At 41.6% G+C, this 19,233-nt stretch overlaps 1 protein-coding gene and 1 long non-coding RNA gene across 2 annotated transcripts; one reads left to right on the forward strand and one right to left on the reverse strand.

The window, feature by feature from the left end:
• The first annotated feature begins 3,084 nt into the window (after positions 1 to 3,084).
• LOC124291180 lies at positions 3,085 to 5,777 on the forward strand. Its single transcript, XR_006902157.1, has 4 exons — positions 3,085 to 3,147; positions 4,702 to 4,795; positions 5,296 to 5,388; positions 5,666 to 5,777. It is a non-coding gene; the product is annotated as an uncharacterized LOC124291180 (long non-coding RNA).
• A 6,931-nt stretch (positions 5,778 to 12,708) lies between these two features.
• Positions 12,709 to 18,133, reverse strand: LOC124291184 (lipoxygenase homology domain-containing protein 1-like). Its single transcript, XM_046728118.1, has 5 exons — positions 18,076 to 18,133; positions 14,826 to 14,970; positions 13,534 to 13,627; positions 13,031 to 13,123; positions 12,709 to 12,794 (listed from the first exon to the last, which is right to left on the reverse strand). Exons 1-5 carry the CDS (start codon positions 18,113 to 18,115, stop codon positions 12,792 to 12,794), a joined length of 375 nt encoding a protein of 124 aa, XP_046584074.1. The 5' UTR covers positions 18,116 to 18,133; the 3' UTR covers positions 12,709 to 12,791.
• Between the last annotated feature and the right edge of the window lie 1,100 nt (positions 18,134 to 19,233).

Genomic DNA, 19,233 nt, shown 5'->3' on the forward strand with positions numbered 1-19,233 from the left:
GCAAAGACCTTGACTAAAAAGGCTGAAAGGGATGTTCCCTTATTATCAAGAAAACAACCTACAGACAGAGCGTTGAAGTCTTTGGACATACCACGTACAACATTGTATAGCATAGAGTTCATCAATGGATCCGAAGAACCTGGGGTCCGTCTCAAAACCCAAAAGTTCACATGTGTTGGATAATTTTAATCTATCTGAGAGAAATGAACATGTGTCTTCACGAAAACGTAAGAAGATTCTTCAGGGCGAACATATCCCCCTCTCTAGATACACAATATGTAACCTATTAGTGACGTTTGGGTTCAGATACAAGCGTTTATCTAGTACAAAACTGTCACTTTGTGAAAGATGTGACCTTGTACAATGAGAACAAACTATTTACGTACAATTGCAGAAAAACGAGCAGAAGGTTGTGAAGTTATATACCTCGATGAAACATGGATTCATGCTGATCACACATCATCATACCAGTGACAGCTCTCTGACTCTGGTCAAAACAGAAAGATACCACCAGGGAAAGGGGAAAGACTTATTATTGTCTATGTGGGATCACATTTAGGTTTTTTACCTGGATGTGATCTTGTGTTCAGGTCAAAGTCAACAGACTACCACACAGAGATGAACGCTTCTGTCTTCACGGAGTATGCAACATAACAGCTGTACCTGCCCTGCCAGAGAAGTGTCTGGTTGTGATGGACAATGTTCCTTACCACAGTGTCAGAGACCCGCATCAGGAAACCCGGTCTTCCGCTTCTAGGAAACCACGCTTCGAATGAGTTGATCAAACAATCATACACAAAGTAATGATAGTTATATAGTTATATAGTTATATAGTTATATAGTTTCGTGACATTAAAAATAGGTACCTGTTAAGTCACGGAGAAACGTGAAGGTCCATGTAAACACCTTTACGCTGAAACGAATAGCAAAAAAAAATGCAGTCCCAACACATAGGTTGACAGGCTAGTGTTTTGGAATTGTTGGGCTGGATATGGCAACATTGTCAGCAAATAGTAACGGTGTGTAAGACATGTTGTGAATAATAGAGTGACAATTTTCTACTTTCGTGGGTCACACAAGGTGCTTAACGTGTCTCATATCTGTTTTGCACTTTCATATTCAGTGTCAAAGCCCAGCGATATTGTAATATTGCGTCGTTCGAGTTAGTAGGAATCTCTTCTTTTCCTGATAAACGTGAAACGCATCTCATCGCTAGCACACGGAATCTAAGTGGGTTTGATCGATTACTGGCCATTAGGTGCCTGACTCTGAGGGGTGTGGATTCGAATTCCGGAAGGGACTCAGCCTAACAAAAGTAACAGAATCTGTACTTTACTGAGAAAATGTAATCCACAAAAATGACATGCATGTATATTACATTTCACCAGTTTCTAAATGACGTTTTTTACAGACGTGTTTTTTACAGACGTAGTGTCACGCATAAAAGCAAGGCCAGTCAAACACGTTTTCCTCGAAGGTTTCCCAAGAAGGCAATGTTAGTCGTAAGCAATTACTTGTAATTTATCCTGCATAATGTCAATGTTAACATATACGTCTTTACAGATGATGTGTCACGCATAAAATCAATGGTGGAAGAGAATAAGAAACGTATTCCTGATGTGGCAGGTAACACAATGGATGAAAACTCAGGTTCCTATTTTCCGAATTTCTTCCTAAAATGTGTTAGACCTCCGGAGCCAAAATGGCAAGGCTTCCAGGATGATAATTTGTAGGATGTCATTTAGTTCTGGAATTGTTGGGCTAGATATGGAAACATGGTCAGCAAATGGTAACGGTGTGTAAGACATGTTGTAAATAATGGAGTGACAATTTTCTACTGCCATATGTCACACTACCAACCGAAACACGTCAACTTTGAAATTGTTTGAGGGTAATAACATCTACTGTCATATTTCACAAGTGTTTTAATGTGTCCCCAATGCATACATTTTAACCTACAACTGTTACTAGAAAACTATCACTTCCTTACAATTTTGACCATTCTATCATAAAACTGTTTGAAGAGTATAATAAAGATGAGATCAATGTATCTTAGAGACGAGGCATTTACATAGGATACATGGAAGAGCAGAATGTATTAGAACTAAATAAAGGGTTGTTCTTAGCTTTTGGAAAGGGATATTGATCTCAGCTTTAAAGCATCAACGTCCGGGAGTAGTAATACAATACCGTCCGGTAATACCGCGCACCCAAGCACATCGATCGCAACACGGCAACTAACGTCTCTTATTTTTTTGTGGTTTACGTGACTAAACATGATGGTATGCATCATATTTACCTAGAAATTGAGTTTTATTGACGACTATAAGATTCTAACGTTGCATTATGCGATACGGTTGACCCTACCGTCGTTCTGACGACATTGCTTGCTGTCCGTTAATTCTGCGCAGCAGCTGATGGCCATAACATCCGAAGTATGGAAGCGTATTAGGGCCAGATTATTTTCAAAAATCACTTAATCAATTTAAGGTTTAAAATTCTGAAGGAAACTAATTTTCATAAAACTGTCAATTTATCTGTCAATTACTGTTATTTACTAGCCTTTAGTGATTAAAGCCAGTCCTTTGTAGAAATGTCCGGATTTCAAGCGTAAATGTGGTAACAGGCGATGTTTATCCTTTGATACGGAAGTACGCAATTGCAGGAATTACCGGACTCGCTTGTATATGTTATATTTGGGATTACACTGTTTCAGTAAAGTGGTACCCACTCTCGTCGATTCCCGGATGGGACTCAATATTAGTAGTTAAATCTGTACTTTACTGAGAAAGTGTAATCCCAAATAAATGTTATATCTGACCAATTTCTAAATGGCTGTTCTTGAATAGCCAGTCCCTTATATCTACACAAACATATTGCATATACCGTAAACGGTAAAATAATAATGGAAATGATATACAATGATCAATGAACATCAGTGATGACACCCGGTGTTCGCGAAAAAGAAAAGCCAGATTTTAACATGTGTTAGTGTTGCCCAGGGGGAGTCTACAATATGACGGTGTATACTGGGGATGTCCATGGAGCCGGGACGGATGAATATGTCATGGTACAACTGATTGGGGAGCAGGGTGCGTCCAAGGAACAGTACCCCGACAGTGCACGGGACGATTTCGAGAGAGGATCGTAAGTTCAGTATGCAAGTTACTGGATACGATTATTGCCAACACAATGTCGACATACAACATGCTCTACTGTGTAGTGTGTGTCCCTGACAATCCGTTCATGCACATCGCGGTATGTGGAGAACAGGCCCCGATTTCTCGAAACAAACTTAAGTTTTTACTCAAATTTCAAACTGAGTTTGACAATTTGAAACAGCTGAATTTTTAACTCAACTGCATTTTTTAAATAGAAAAATGCGAAACAACTTAAGTAATCTATCCACCAAACTCAAATTGTCTACTATGTTTGAGTTTAATATTGATTTCAGTTTTTTTCTGGGAAACACATTTTCCTGTGTTTTCTCAAATTTGAGTAAAAACTCTGACTTAAGTCAAAACCTCAGACTGTTTGTTTCAAGAAATCGGGGACAGTATAGTTAGTTTCTTGTACGACTGTGTGTGTATTACTTTATGGTCCTACACGAGTAGGCATATGCACAACTATACGTTCCATATTCCAATGTGTCAATGTATATTTTCCATATTTCCATGTTTGAATATGTTTGACGTTCAGTTCATGAAGATTCAGGTGTGTTTAACACAGCGTGCAGCTTACAACTTTAGATAGAGACGGAGTATGTTGCTGCTCAAATTATTTATAGTATGCCAGTTTACCAACGCAATCGACGTTCAGGGTGACCTCTAGGTTAGACATTTTATCCCCTCAACCTCTTTAGAGTTGTCAATGACTTGATGTTCCTGGTTGTTTACGCTGCCCGCTGACTTCCCACACTGAGATGTTGAAGCAGATTTTATCATGTTCAACACATGACATGGACATGGCAATAAATGTATATGTGTCACTAAACCTACTCGAAACCTGTAACTGCTGAGTTTTCAGAAAGTATTTTGTTAATGTTTAAACACGAGTACGTCTTTATACCTACCTCTTCCTTGGTATTCAGTAACCCATGCTTGTCGTAAGTGGCGACTAGCGGGATCGGTTGGTCAGGTTCGTTGACTTGGTTGACACATGTCATCGTATCCCAGTTACGTAGATCGATGCTAATGTGGTTGATCACGGGATAGAGCTACAGAGAGTACAATCACTCATGTGGTAAAATATCATCCTGAATCACCAAGTAAGATGTTTCTCAAGAAGCTGGATCAAATTGTGGAAAGCAATTGTGGCTTGGAAATTGTGAACATAACCGAAGTAAAAGTAGGTGGAAGAAATAAACGACTGCGATTTTTTAAATATTTTTAAGAAATCTGATAATCTAATCTTACCTATTAGCAAACTTTTGGCAGCTTTAATAATGCTAATCTTCCAAGACGATGAGCGGTGTACATATGGTATTTGTACGATAACTGTCAGGCTGTTCACAACAATAGGTTATATTTTCACTTATCTACGAATCCAACAGTATGTCCACCTTCAGGACACCAGCACACACCTACTTGTAATCTATGTGGTATGCGTGTTCTGTGTTGAACGCAAATTAACGCTTCAGTAATAAGTCCGCGTTAAATGGCTTTCAGTATATATGTTGATTTGTGACGATTGTGTTTTCAGAGTTGACTCCTTTCTTCTAGCACTGACGCCACTGGGCACTTTGACAGAGATTAAAGTCAACTGCAGTGAGCAAAACGCCTGGTTCCTGGACAAGGTAAGGACCTTACAGAGAACAGACTTTATGGATAACAACGTCTTTTATTCGTGAGTGCGACGTTTCGATACAGATTCTTGTACGGTTGTCAAACATGAATGGTAAGGACCTATTGACGACTCCTCTCATCAAAGCCTTGCCCCGCAGCATTACACTACTAGACGTTTGATAGGGATATGTGACACGTGTTGGGGACAGCATTCACTCGGTGACATCATCTGGGTTTGGGCAAGGTAACTATCATTCATGCCTTGCCAGCTCCTCTCGGTTGTATGTGAATGAGGGAAGGTTATGACCGTTTGGAAACGTATTTCACTTACATGACGACGTGTCAGCTTTTATGTGGTGGGAAATCCAGAACTACACATTTCTCAGATGTTACAAGATTGGTAGAAACCACTAGAACAGGTCTAGTACTGACCAACGATTACGTCATGAAATCATACCTCTCCTCTGAATAGGAGGTCACTGACGTTTGGATTCACCATGCTGTGTTTCAGATTGTGGTAAATAAGGCGAATTTGCTGGAGACCTATACTTTCCATCATAACAACTGGCTAAATGGCACCGTTCGAATCTTTCCAAGTTCTGAGGTGAGCCTTTATTCAATGTATTAACCATTCCATGCTCTGCTCGGTATATATTTGTTACATAAAACCGACATTAAAGATAGGATCATACCAAAAAGGGCTGTAAGACCGAAAGCATCTCCTGACGCAAATATTTCACAATGGCATTCACTTTCTACAAAAGAAACCCTGTTATAACTACCGTTAATGCTAATATAGACAAGAATCTTTGATGAACAAAAGCACAAAGACATTTTGTAATTAAGCAGCGCAGTATTTGCATTCTATTATTCCTTTTCAGTAACAGTGCATGATTGCCATGATGACGAGACCAGCATGCAGATCGGTCATGCTCAGTTTGGGAAACTGATATTTGTCAAATACTGTTACAAATACAATGCACTGGTCCAGAAGAGCTGCGTTCTGTTTTAATTAAGTTCACAGAAAAAGCTGGCTTCGGATATACAAATATAACTATGATACCTGTGCGCTTCAAAGATTCGAGGGAATTGGCTATTTGATGGTTATTGAATGAGGCTTAAGTTCAACTTCTTGACCAAATGTCCTTGTTTTTTGAATCGTGTGATTCTGTTAATTTGAAATGCAAGAGTATGCTGCTATCTAATGGGCGTCACGTCGTCGTATAAATGATAACATTTTGATACAACTGTACCCAACGGCGTTAACCACTGATAATAAATACTCAGTTGTTATCCTTGTATTATCTATGTACTTTATACACCACTACCCCACATAGCAAATGTAAGGCAAAACTTCAGGGGTATTTTAATAAACGTGATGATCATAGATATCCTTAGGTATCTTTCTTCAGACCTTGCGGAGATGTGACTGAAGTTTACCGGGACTTCAGGGTGTCAAACTCTTGACTAGACTTGAAAAGTATGGGGATAGAACATTTAGACAAGAAGTTGGCGTCTCCATGGACACCAATGGATCTGTTTCGTTATGGTCGTGAATCAGAATTTCTGTCTGGGTGGGCAAAATCCAAATAAGGCAATCCTTGGCCCTAAGGCGAAGATGCTAACTTGAATATCGAGGATCTGATAAATCAATAATCATCAATTATATCTTTCCTCTGATTTACCCCCTAATACTTGAAACAAAGGAGACAGGTGAGACAGACTCGCGTGTTTCATATTTAGGCCCTGAGCGGGTTTGGATATATTGGGAGTGACACAGCAGACTCTTCACAACGCTATATCAGTGAGTGTGTATGGTTTTACGCCGCCTTTAGCAATATTCCAGCAATATCACGGCGTGGGACACCGGACACTGTACCCATTGTACCCATATGGGGAGTCGAACCAGGGTCTTCAGCGTGACGAATGGACGCTTTAACCACTGGGACGTATGACATGAGGAGTGAATCAAGGTTTTAAGGCGACATACTACTCTTGTTCAGGAGTTGTTCGATCAAGGTGACCACATCCAAGGCATTAGTTAAGCTTTAAAAACACCTTTTTGGTAGACATTTGGATTTTTGTATACAATTCCCTGTTTCTAAATTAATCACAGCACGAGCACCTTGTGTCATCCCTCTCTGATAGTGATTCATAAACAGATGTTCACGATATAGTGGGTATTGTACAATCGACAAATACCAGTGGATGTGGAAGGGTTTTGTCGCTGTCATAAAAAGTACTTCCTAAGTGCAGTCTGATGGTTTACACAGTTTCTTTGATCACCGCCGCTTGACAAATCCACTTTGAATGCACTTGTGACAAGGAATTTAGGGGAAAAAATGACAATTTTTTGTAGGCCATTAACACCTAGCTGCGTCACCATGTCCTCACCTTGTCCGCTTGGGTCATCAGAGAATGGGATTGTCTTGTATGTGTTCGTTTTTCAGAAAAGGGGCATTCATGGAGATTGTTCTCAGTAGCATGGGAAGCTCTGACTATAATTCTCGTACGCATATCAATCTACAGACTAACGCTCAGTCTCTGAATATATATAATTTTGATATATAAAAAACAGAAAAATCCTTTCAAACTGAAAAGGAACCCCAGGTGGATTCAAAACCTGAGGAATTATATACTTGCTTCATTTAAGGCCTTAGCATTGCAGAAAGGGTTAGGCAGAAGGCAAAATGATATGGTTCAGGGACTGTGAGATAGACAAACGAAAATACAAGGTCGTGCAGCAGGTACAGTGAGTAAGTGAGTGAGTTTAGTTGTACGCCACCTTTAGCAATATTCCAGCTATATCATGGTGGGGGACACCAGAAGGGGATATACACATTGTACCCATGTGGGTTGTCGAACTAGGCTACCCCATCGCCCCGCAGCAGGAACACAAGCATGGCACCACTGTAAGACATTAGCGCTCCGACATATATCACTCTGTTGAAACCCTGAATAGGTTCATGGTGAATCTGGGATTCGATTCGTGTGTGTGCGTGTGTGTGTGTGTGTGTGGGTGTGTGTGTGGAGGGGTATTATTTGTTTTTATTTATTTATTTATTTATTTATTTATTTATTTATTTATTTATTAAAATTATTTTTATTTATTTATTTATTTTTATTTTTGTTATTTTTGTTTGTGGGGGGAGGGTGTCATCATTCGTGTTGTACAAGCTACTCCATGAGGTCTTGGAAAGGTAGCACAGTGGTTAAGGTGTGCGCTCGCCACCTTCAGGGCCATGGGTCAATGTGTGTCACGGTGCCAGATTTACTTAACACATGCTAATTAACAGTAATTATATAATCATAAATTAAAGCAAGGAAACACAAACCAATTCCCACTGTACGTTTCCGACCAAGCCATAAGCAGACTCTGTGGGCGACCAAGTTAGTTCGTGACATTGTTACACAGCTGATTATCTTCCAATCTGGGACAGATGGCCGGGATCGATTGCCTGATATTCGCAGTAAATATGAACTGAGGTTTGGGTAAGTCGAAATCGAATTCTGCTGAAAAAACTTTCAATTACCTGTCAAAATGGTTTGTGTTAAAAAACTATATTCGTAGCTTTGGGCAGTTAATATGGCAGTGATTGGGCGAGATTGAAAGCATAATGGGATTTGTTTGGTTCAATTTATAAACATACGCCAGTGATTGGCTAGATTTTCTAAACTTTTAAACCGACTACTACTACTGCTGCTGCTACTACGCACACCTGCATGTCTCTGTATCATTGAAAAAATCTCGAATGAGAGGTCAGACCTCATTCCACCTAACCTCACCCCAAAAGAGGTACTTGAAATCTATTGAAACAATAGGGGAAATTCAGAGAGATGTGATCTCGAGAAGAAATTGCTTTTCACTGCCTACATCATTCGTCACCACTCGCCACTTTCCGTAACCTCCATTCGGCCTGTCCCGAAATAACACGAGTTGGTCACGACTGTGCCTACATTAAACGATTTTAAAGGCCTAGTATTTCTTATGTTACATTATTTGTGATGATCTAATGAATTTTTATTTCTGATCCTTGAGTTAAGGGGGCGGTGGGGTAGCCTAGTGGTAAAAGCGTTGGCCGTGTTTGCTTCCATCAACACACCCGAGAACTAGGGGCATCTTCATTTCAGTTAGTTTGGTTTGTTGTTTAACGCCGCACGCACTATTCCAGCAATATTAATGCAATATTCCAGCAATACCGCAATATTCCAGCTATACCAAAGTAATACAGTTATGCATCGTTACGTCAATGATATACTCATGATCTGAAGTAGAAGCTCGTATTCGCATTGATAATAAACCCAGAAGCTAGACCTTACCCTAACACAGTTTATTGTAAAATTTAATTGAAAATCATTTTTCTTTTTTTTTGCGTTGATATCACACTGAATTCTCTTGCAGATTTCTGGGTTAACTTATTGTTTCGACTTGGATATCAACACGTAGCATCCTCACCACACCGGTCCCGGTACCTCCCCACTAAATTTCCACCCTGGTTGTGTTTGGGGCGGTGGGTAAATCCCTCGTCACGCCGAAGGCCATTCCCCACATGTGGCATTATGGTTAAGATTTGGTTCCCCGCCGTTATTGCTGAATATTGCTACAAGCGGCGTAAAACCAAACTCCAATCAGTCAGTCATTTTTAGTTTGGAAGAGGATAGAACAGAATACTTCAAAACTGGTGACAATTAACAGCACATAACATTTCAAACGTGACAATCCACATATATTTCTGACGTCACCTGTGGTCGTATGAGTGAGTTGGGTATTACACGCTTTTAGCAATACACCAGCAACAGCACGTCAGGAAACACCAGAATGGGCTTTATGTCCTTGTGGTGAATCGAACCCGTTACTAGCGAACGCTTAAACCATTAGGCTATCCCAACTCTTCGCACTCGTATGATAACCTTTCATTGTATTATAATTATTACTAATCATATTTTGTTGGACTCCTTGTGATAACTCGTCCATCAAAGTTAACAGGTGGCTATCTATATGTTTTAAAACCAATAAATGCATGAAGACCATTTCTGGTGCCCCCCGCCGTGGCGTTGCTAAAAGCGGCGTAAAACTACAGTCACTCACTACAACCAATAATGTGCTTGCTTCAGTTTCACGAGACTGGTCCTTGTCTTTACCAGATGATTTACCATGATACCCAAAACGTCGAACCATGTCGCACCACACCGTCATGCTAGGGTCGGGCAAGACGGACACGCCACACAGTCATCCATTTGGAATCAGATCGGCACACTCAGTGTCCCACAAGCGGATGAACCCTTTCGTGGTCTAGCAGGGGTGGTGACATGTATAGGTTATATCTTGATTAGGGGTATAACATACAGATAATCTTAGAACTTGCATGATCCGATATAATGATATTCACCTGATATTGAATGAAGAAAAACTATGTGGGTGAATTTACTAGATTATTGGTCATATTCTTTCATCCGATTGAGGTAAACCCGACCCAGACGTGGTGGAAGTAACTAGGACAACGCCTACTGACTAGAATGGTGTTCTGAGACGTTATGGTGAGTGTGTTATCATGCCAAGTTCGTTGTATATTTGTCAGAGCAGAACCATGAATAACTGAGAATGCAAACATGGCATATCCGCAATAAAAGTCATTTGAACAGATCAACAGGCTATTGACAAGAGAGGGAGGGGTTAGTGCTGAATGTCCGCAACGCCAATGAACGAATAAACATCAGCTATGTTGCATCAAAGTCAGAAACAGGAGCAGTAGTGATGCAAGAGGGGTAAACCAATTGCTAGTGACTCAGAATCAACGAGTAGGTCCTTATATTAGGGCAGTATTTTTCGGTTTGGAAAGATTTCATCGATACACTTGTGGGCAAGAAATAGAAATAGAAGCAGATCATACACAACTGGAATATATACTGAAAACAATATTAGTTTCAGCTCCTCAAATATTTCAGTGAATAGGATTGCAGAAATATAAGTTGAAACACTTTCCAGTAAACGGGATGTGTATTGCAGATGCTTTGTCAAGAGCATACCGCCTGTATAAAGACTAAAATAATAATTTGGACTGTCGAACTCTCAGAATTGCTCGTTATGCACATAGACTGGCAATTTCCCAACATTATATGAAAATATACTCTCCCAATAAAGAAACGCATATAGGAATTTCAACTGTATTTTATGTTTATTTTGAAACATCTTGTAGGCTTTATGAGTCAATGAAATATAGCGAAATTGCACACTGGGAATGCAGACTTATCCGTCTTTGGCACCGACTCGAAGAAAGTCAGGTTGAGGTGTCACATGGAGACGTGTGGTGGCGCTGAAGTCAATACCTCGTGTGACCACCGTGGGCATTCATAACTGCACGGCATCGCCTCGGCATCGAACGAATAAATCTCAGAATCTCGTGTTGCCCAATCGCAACCCACTCTGCCTGTAGTGCCTGTGCGAGTTGTTGAAGTGTCTGGGACTGAGGGTTACGGCGTCGCACCCGTCTGTCCAGGGCATCCCACAGATGTTCGATTGGGTTTAAGTCCGGTGATCTTGAGGGCCAGGGGAGCACATTGATGTTGTGGTTCTGGAGGAAGTCTCTTGTGTGACATGCTGTTTGGGGCCTGGCATTGTCCTGTTGAAACAACTCCCTCTGGCGATCAATGTTTGGAAGGAGGTGTGAGCGTAGGATTTCGTCAAAGTACCGTTGAGCTGTCAAGTTGCCCTGGATCATCACCAAAATCACTTCTCCTACAGCAGGTGATTTTCCCCACATCATAACACTGCTCCGGTCGAATCTGTCCACCTTGGGAACGCAAGCGTCGGCGAAACGTTCACGTCGACGTCTGTACACCCGCATTCATCCATAGCATGGTTTCAATAGAAATCGTGATTCATCACTGAACAAGATTCTACGCCAATTCGGTAGGTTCCAGGCCTGAACGTTGGTGCACCATTGAACTCGATGTCGACGATGTTGCTGTCGAAGCACAGGGCCAAAATGAGGTCTTCTGGCACGTAAACCAGAATTCTCAACCTGTTCCTGACGGTCTGTGCAGAAAGCCCCTCAATCCGGGTATTTGTCGAGCGGTACTGGTCGCCGTAGCTGTTCGATGACTCAGGTGATGTACCCCGATGTAGCGATCCTGCGCCGCTGTGGTTGCTCGAGGTCGCCCACTACGAGGGGCATCTGCTACCGCATTCTTCCGGCGATATCTCTCCCAGAGCCGTGAAATGGTGCTTTGGTGAACATTCATGCGTCGGGCAACTGCACGTTGAGACTGGCCAGCTTCAAGCAAAACCAATGGCGATATGACGGTTGGCTTCACTTAGGCGTGGCATTTTGCATTCGTCAACAATATTCCAAATACAGTGAATATTCGACAGACAGCGATCAACCTTATTTACCTATCATTGAGACTATCTGATCCCTAACGTTCACGTGCATTGCATGTGAATTGTGTATTCTGTGACACTACACGCCGAAATTGAAAATCATGCTGTTAAATACGGGTATTTTACGGATGGTGCGTTTTGTTGTGATGTTTCAAAACATAAACACCATAGGACTCATAAACAGAGTAAAACCTTTTGTAAAATGAATCACGTTTAAATTCATTGCTACATGAAATTGCTATTTGAATTACCAGGTGTCTTCACAAGGTACTGTGAGTGAAATTCTGGAAATAAATAAAGGAACATTTATACTTTCATGTGTTCCCTTATTCGTTTCCATGAGAACATTATATTCTTTAAAGAAACATTTGATTCCTTGTGATGATTTTATGTAATGTTCAGATTTTCCAAGTACGGCAGCCAGGTTATACAAGTGTCTGAGACAGAAACAAATACGAAATACACAAATGTCTCAGTGATGTTTCTTTGTGTAAACGAAATCAAAACAGAAAACAGTTCTTCTGGAGCAGTACATTGTATTTTATCAATATTTGACAAACATTAGATTTCCAGACGATCTGTGCTGCTGAACAGGTGACAGGGTGTCCTGTCACTTGTATGTACTGTTACTGAAAAGAAACAATAAATGTTGTTATTTCTAAGAGGCAGTGAAAATATGGTCAAATGTATCTACAAATATATGCAATACAGAAGTTCCAAGCAAACTCTAAAGGCAAATGTCTGTCAAAACGCTGCGTAACTTCCAAAACGAAGCTATTGTATTGGTTCGTTTGTTTCTCACTTGTTTCTATATAGGTTAGGTTTAAATCATAGATATACCAGCTTGTCATTGAAATAGGCTCACCTCAGAACTTGCAAGGATTCGAACCATGCCATTAACCCAGTTGTTATAATGGAAAGTATAGGTCTCCGGAAAATTGACTTTTTTCACCACTATCTGAAACAAAGCATGGTGAATCCAAACTTCAGTGACCTACTCTATGATTTCATGACGTAATCGTTGGTCAGTACTATACCCGTTCTCGTGGTTTCTACCAATCTTTCAACATCTCAGAACAGAATAGTTTCGGATTTTCCACCACATAAAGCTGAAATGTCGTCATGTAAATGAAATTCGTTTCCAAACGGTCATAACCTTCCCTCATTCACGTATACCCGAGAGGGACTGGCAAGGCATAAGGGGTAGTACCCCTGCCAAAACCCAGATGATGTCACCGAGTGAATGGTTGTCTCTAACACGTGTCACATGACTGACCAGAGGCATATCCCTATCAAACGTCTAGTAGTATAATGCTGTGGGGCAAGGCTTTGATGAGAAGGAATGAGGAGACGTCAACACGTCCTTACCTTTTCCAGGAACCACGGTTTTTGCGAAGTACGATTGACTTTGGCTTCTGTCAAAGTGCCGAGTGGCGTCAGTTCCAGAAAGAATGGGTCAGCTCTGCACACAAATTATTGCTAATCTACACAATACAGTTAACTCGTACTTATTACTCAGACTAATGGATTATTCCAGCAGCCTTACTTTGCCTTTTAACACTGCATCCGCATATCACGAAGATACCAAGTGGATGTGTGCTCGTGTCATCTGTGTCCACACAGTTGGATTAGTTAATGAGTGAAAACATAACCTTTTGTTTTGAGCAGCCTGGCAAATATCGCGCAAATTCCATATGTGACCCCAATCATCGTTTAGAATGATAAACGTTGCTGACAGCTTGTGTAATAGTCAATATTATATGATAAAATCTGTTCAGAAATCGCAGTAGTGTCCTGCTTGTTTATATGTGTGTGTCGCTTAACGCCAGCCTCTACAATATTCCAGCTATATGGTGTTCGTCTGTAGATATTCGAGTATACTAGACAATCCTGTGATCAACAACATAAGCTTTGACCTATGCATTTAGGTTACGATGACAAGTGTTAACCAAGTCAGTGAACCTGAAAACCTGATCCCTTTAGTCGCCTCTTACGACAAGCATGGGTTGCTAGAGATCAGTTCTAACCACCATACCTTTCCTGGGACATGTTCTGATCTTCACGTTAACAATATCTCCTGCCCGGTAGACACGCTAGTGTTCAAACACTATCAACACACCGCCTTAAAACACAACAATGATATTTTTCGAGAACATTTTAGCAACACATAAACATTTATGGCTGCACTGTGTGTGGAACGAAGGAAATCAAGTCTACGTACACATCTCAGTGTGTGAACACCTATTGACACACAGTCATCGGCTACTAAAAAGGCAAGTGTCTTGCTTTCACCGTTGATGGCGATGGTAAATTGACATACTGTAAACAATTTGGTCTCCAATTCTATCTGTAATGTAGGTCACACACTGTGTTACATATACCCGGATGTACATAAACAGAAGGTCAAGGTCAAACACTTCCACACTGGAAGACAATACGATTCTACATATACCTACTTGTGCAGGACCAGAAAGTCAAAGTGGTACACGCACAGTCATACAAGAACCTAAATATACAGATTTGTTTCACACATACGGTTACTGACATACCCCGATGTGCATGAAGAAACTGTCAGAAACACACACTGCACAATGGAGTATATTGTATGTCGACATTGTGTTGGCAATAATCGTATCCAGTAACTTGCATACTGAACTTACGCTCCTCTCTCGAAATCGTTCCGTGCACTGTCGGGGTACTGTTCCTTGGACGCACCCTTCTCCCCAATCAGTTGTACCATGACATTCCCATCCGTCCCGGCTCCATCGACATCCCCAGTATACACCATAGTTTTGTAGACGCATACTGGATAAGACAAACACATGTTAAAATTTTGCTTCCCATTTTGACGAACACCGGGTGTCATCACTGATGTTCATTGACAGCATGTCAATCACTGTTTTACCTTTTACGGCTTACGTTATATGTTTATGCAGATATTTGGGAGTGGCTATTCTCGGACACATATTGAAAGTGATCAGATGTAATATATGGTATACATGGGATTACTCTTTCCCTGTAAAGTACACGTTCTAGTATTTTTGTTAGGTTGAGTTCGATCCTGGATTCTAAGAGTGAGTGTGAGTGAGTTGGGATTTACGCCGCTTTAAGCACTATTCCAGCAAATAACGGCAGGGGACACCAGAAATTGGCTTCGCACTCTCCACCCATATGGGGAATCGAACCCGAGCCAACGCTTTAACCACTATGCTACCCCACCGGCCCTGGGGATTCTGTCATGAACCCGTGAAGATACGGGTTGGAATTGATCTTCAGCAACCCATGCTTGTCGTAGACTAATGGCATCGCGTGGTCTGTCTCGCTGACTTGCTTGACACATGTCATCGTATCCCAAATGCGAAGGTCGATGTTCATGCTGTTGATCTCTGGATTATCTTATCCAGACCTATTTACAGACTGTCCCAATATAGACAGGAGTATTGATGAGTGCGGCGTTACACAACAAGCAAAACATCTGCCATGAGATCTCAGGTTTGACTTTACGTTCGTTTTGACGCTTACAGTCTTATTAACGTCGACGTTTGAGTCCCAACCTGATCTCTCACCGTGGTGTGGAACGGCACCATACATCTCGATACCTCGGTCACACACTGATGGCGCTTTGAACACAGCTTTTTGTGGCCGTTGAAGCTCATGACACAGTTTTCCATGCCCCTAATGAGCCAAGTCCTGCCTAAATATGCCCGAATATTTTCAACAATGTATAACTTGTCCTCTTCTGGATACCTCTCAAAAACGTTTCTACCTATACACGGTAACACTACCCACTGCCATAGCGAAATCAGAAATGCACAAATATACTCTCCCAAAAAAGAAACGCATATAGGAATTTCAACTGTATTTTTATGTTTATTTTGTAACATCTTGTAGGCTTTATGAGTCAATGAAATATAGCGAAATTGCACACTGGGAATGCAGAGTTATCCGTCTGTGGCACCAACTGAATGATAGTCAGTTTGAGTGTCACATGGAGACGTGTGGTGGCGCTGAAGTCAATACCTCGTGTGACCACCGTGGGCATCCAGAACTGCACGGCATCGCCTCGGCATCGAACGAATAAATCTCAGAATCTCGTGTTGCCCAAACGCAGCCCACTCTGCCTGTAGTGCCTGTGCGAGTTACTGAAGTGTCTGGGGCTGAGGGTTACGGCGTCGCACCCGTCTGTCCAGGGCATCCCACAGATGTTCGATCGGTCCGGTGATCTTGAGGGCCAGGGGAGCACATTGATGTTGTGGTTCTGGGGGGAAGTCTCTAGTGCGACATGCTGTTTGGGGCCTGGCATTGTCCTGTTGAAACAACTCCCTCTGGCGATCAATGATTGGAAGGAGGTGTGAGCGTAGGATTTTGTCACAGTACCGTTGAGCTGTCAGGTTGCCCTGGATCAACACCAAATCACTTCTCCTACGGCAGGTTATTTTTCCCCACATCATAACACTGCCCCGGCCGAATCTGTCCACCTTGGGAACGCAAGCGTCGGCGAAACGTTCACGTCGACGTCTGCACACCCGCATTCTGCCATCGCGTCGTTCCAATAGAAATCGCTATTCATCACTGAACCAGATTCTACGCCAATTCGGTAGGTTCCAGGCCTGAACGTTGGTGCACCATTGAACTCGATGTCGACGATGTTGTTGCCGAAGCACATGGCCAAAATAAGGTCTTCTGGCACGTAAACCAGCCTCTCTCAACCTGTTCCTGACGGTCTGTGCAGAAAGCCTCCTTAATCCGGGTATTTGTCGAGCGGTACTGGTCGCCGTAGCTGTTCGATGACGCAGGTGATGTACCCGGATGTAGCGATCCTGCGCCGCAGTGGTCGCTCGAGGTCGCCCACTACGAGGGGCATCTGCTACCGCATTCTTCCGGCGATATCTCTCCCAGAGCCGTGAAATGGTGCTTTGGTGAACATTCATGCGTCGGGCAACTGCACGTTGAGACTGGCCAGCTTCAAGCAAACCAATGGCGATATGACGGTTGGCTTCACTTAGACGTGGCATTTTGCGTTCGTCAACAATATTCCAAATACAGTGAATAATCGACAGACAGCGATCAACCTTTTATTCCCATCATTGAGACTATCGGATCCCCAACGTTCACATGCATTGCATGTGAATTGTGTATTCTGTGACACTACACGCCGAAATTGAAAATCATGCTGTTAAATGCGGGTATTTTAAGGATGGTGCGTTTTGTTGTGATGTTTCAAAACATAAACACCATAGGACTCATTAAACAGAGCAAAACCTTTTGTAAAATGAATCACGTTTTAATTCATTGCTACATGAAATTGCTAATTTCATGATGCGTTTCTTTTTTGGGAGAGAATATAAACAATGCCATTCATCGCCCTTTGCAAAACTGGAGAAACATGTTTGCTCAAAAGTTAATGATTGCTTGGTGCTGTCGTGCTAACATACAATGAGGTGGACTTTTAACAGAGTTGTTTACCCGAATGATGCAATATTACAGTGCAGTTGGGCTTCACAGCTTAATACGATATGAAAGTACAAAGCAGATGTTAGCCCCGTTAAGCCCTTCATGTAAGCCAAGAAAGTAAACAATTTGTCACTTTATTATTTATGATAGGTCTTGCCATTTACGAACTATGCTCCTACATCCATACCAACAACTCCAGAGCTGCATATAATCACATACATTGTATGCGCCGCTTTCAGCAATATTCCAACAATAACACGGACACTAGAAACGGGCTTCACACAATGTACTCATGTGGGGAATCGAACCCAGTCTTCAGCGTGACGATCTAAAGGTGGAAGCACTAGGCTACCCAACTGACCCTCACACATTTAAAGGATACCTTAGCCTTTTTGCTTGGGAAGGTTTCCAAATTTATTGAGAGACATCCGCAGAACTCTACATCCAGTGTGTTACCTTTCATCTCAGGAATACATTTCTGATTCTCTTTCACCATTGTTTTTATGTGTGACACATCATCTGTAAAAGAAATTATAAACACTGATGTTATACGTGATAACTCCTGACAAATATCGAACGAATAACATGGACTTTATGTATGACACATAATGTACAATAACATACAAATAACATGGAAATTATGTATGGCACATACAATTACAATATAATTTATGCTGTCATATCATGCAATCATATGGGAAAACAATTAACTTCAGAACTCACACAGCAAAATATGACCACAAATATGATTCAAGGGCACTAATTCAAGACATTTCCAATGCAGGCGTACATCAGGGGTCAGCTTTAGAACTACTTTTGTTTTCAGTATGTATCATTTTTTTCACTGGGTGATTTCAAAACAACATACAAGACATTTCAGAACTGAACATTTATTCCAACTTTCATAACTCTATGGTACAATCTACCGTCGGATGTGTTAAACGTTAAAGGAAGGATCTCAGTTTACATGATAATTATACAAACGATTTTAACTTGAACTGCCGATCGAGAATATGTCACATCTATAACTCAGACTAGGATGAATTGGCTTAAATGCTTCAGAGTGACATGGGCGTGTAATATCATAAAAGACCAATCTTGTTCCTAGGGTAACATACATGGGGAAGCAACTCACCTGCTTACAGGACAAAGCTCCATTGACGCACCTGCTAACAGGACAAAGCACCATTGACGCACCTGCTTACAGGACAAAGCTCCATTGACGCACCTGCTTACAGGACAAAAATCTATTCACGCACCTGCCAATAGACAAAGAACTATTCACGCACCTGCTTACAGGGCAAAGCTCCATTGACGCACCTGTCTCCAGGACAAAAGCTCCATTGACGCACCTGCTTCTAGGACAAAGGCCTATTCACGCACCTGCTTACAGGACAAAGCTCCATTGACGCACCTGCTTACAGGACAAAGAACTATTGACGCACCTACTTACAGGACAAAGCTCTATTGACGCACCTGCTTACAGGACAAAGCTCCATTCACGCACCTGCTTACAGGACAAAGCTCCATTCATGCACCTGCTTACAGGACAAAGAACTTTTCACGCACCTGCTTACAGGAGACAGAGCCATTCACGAACCTACTAACAGGACA

Source organism: Haliotis rubra, unplaced genomic scaffold (assembly GCF_003918875.1).
Source record: "Haliotis rubra isolate DU_JTF1 unplaced genomic scaffold, ASM391887v1 Scf484, whole genome shotgun sequence".
Taxonomy (NCBI): domain Eukaryota; kingdom Metazoa; phylum Mollusca; class Gastropoda; order Lepetellida; family Haliotidae; genus Haliotis; species Haliotis rubra.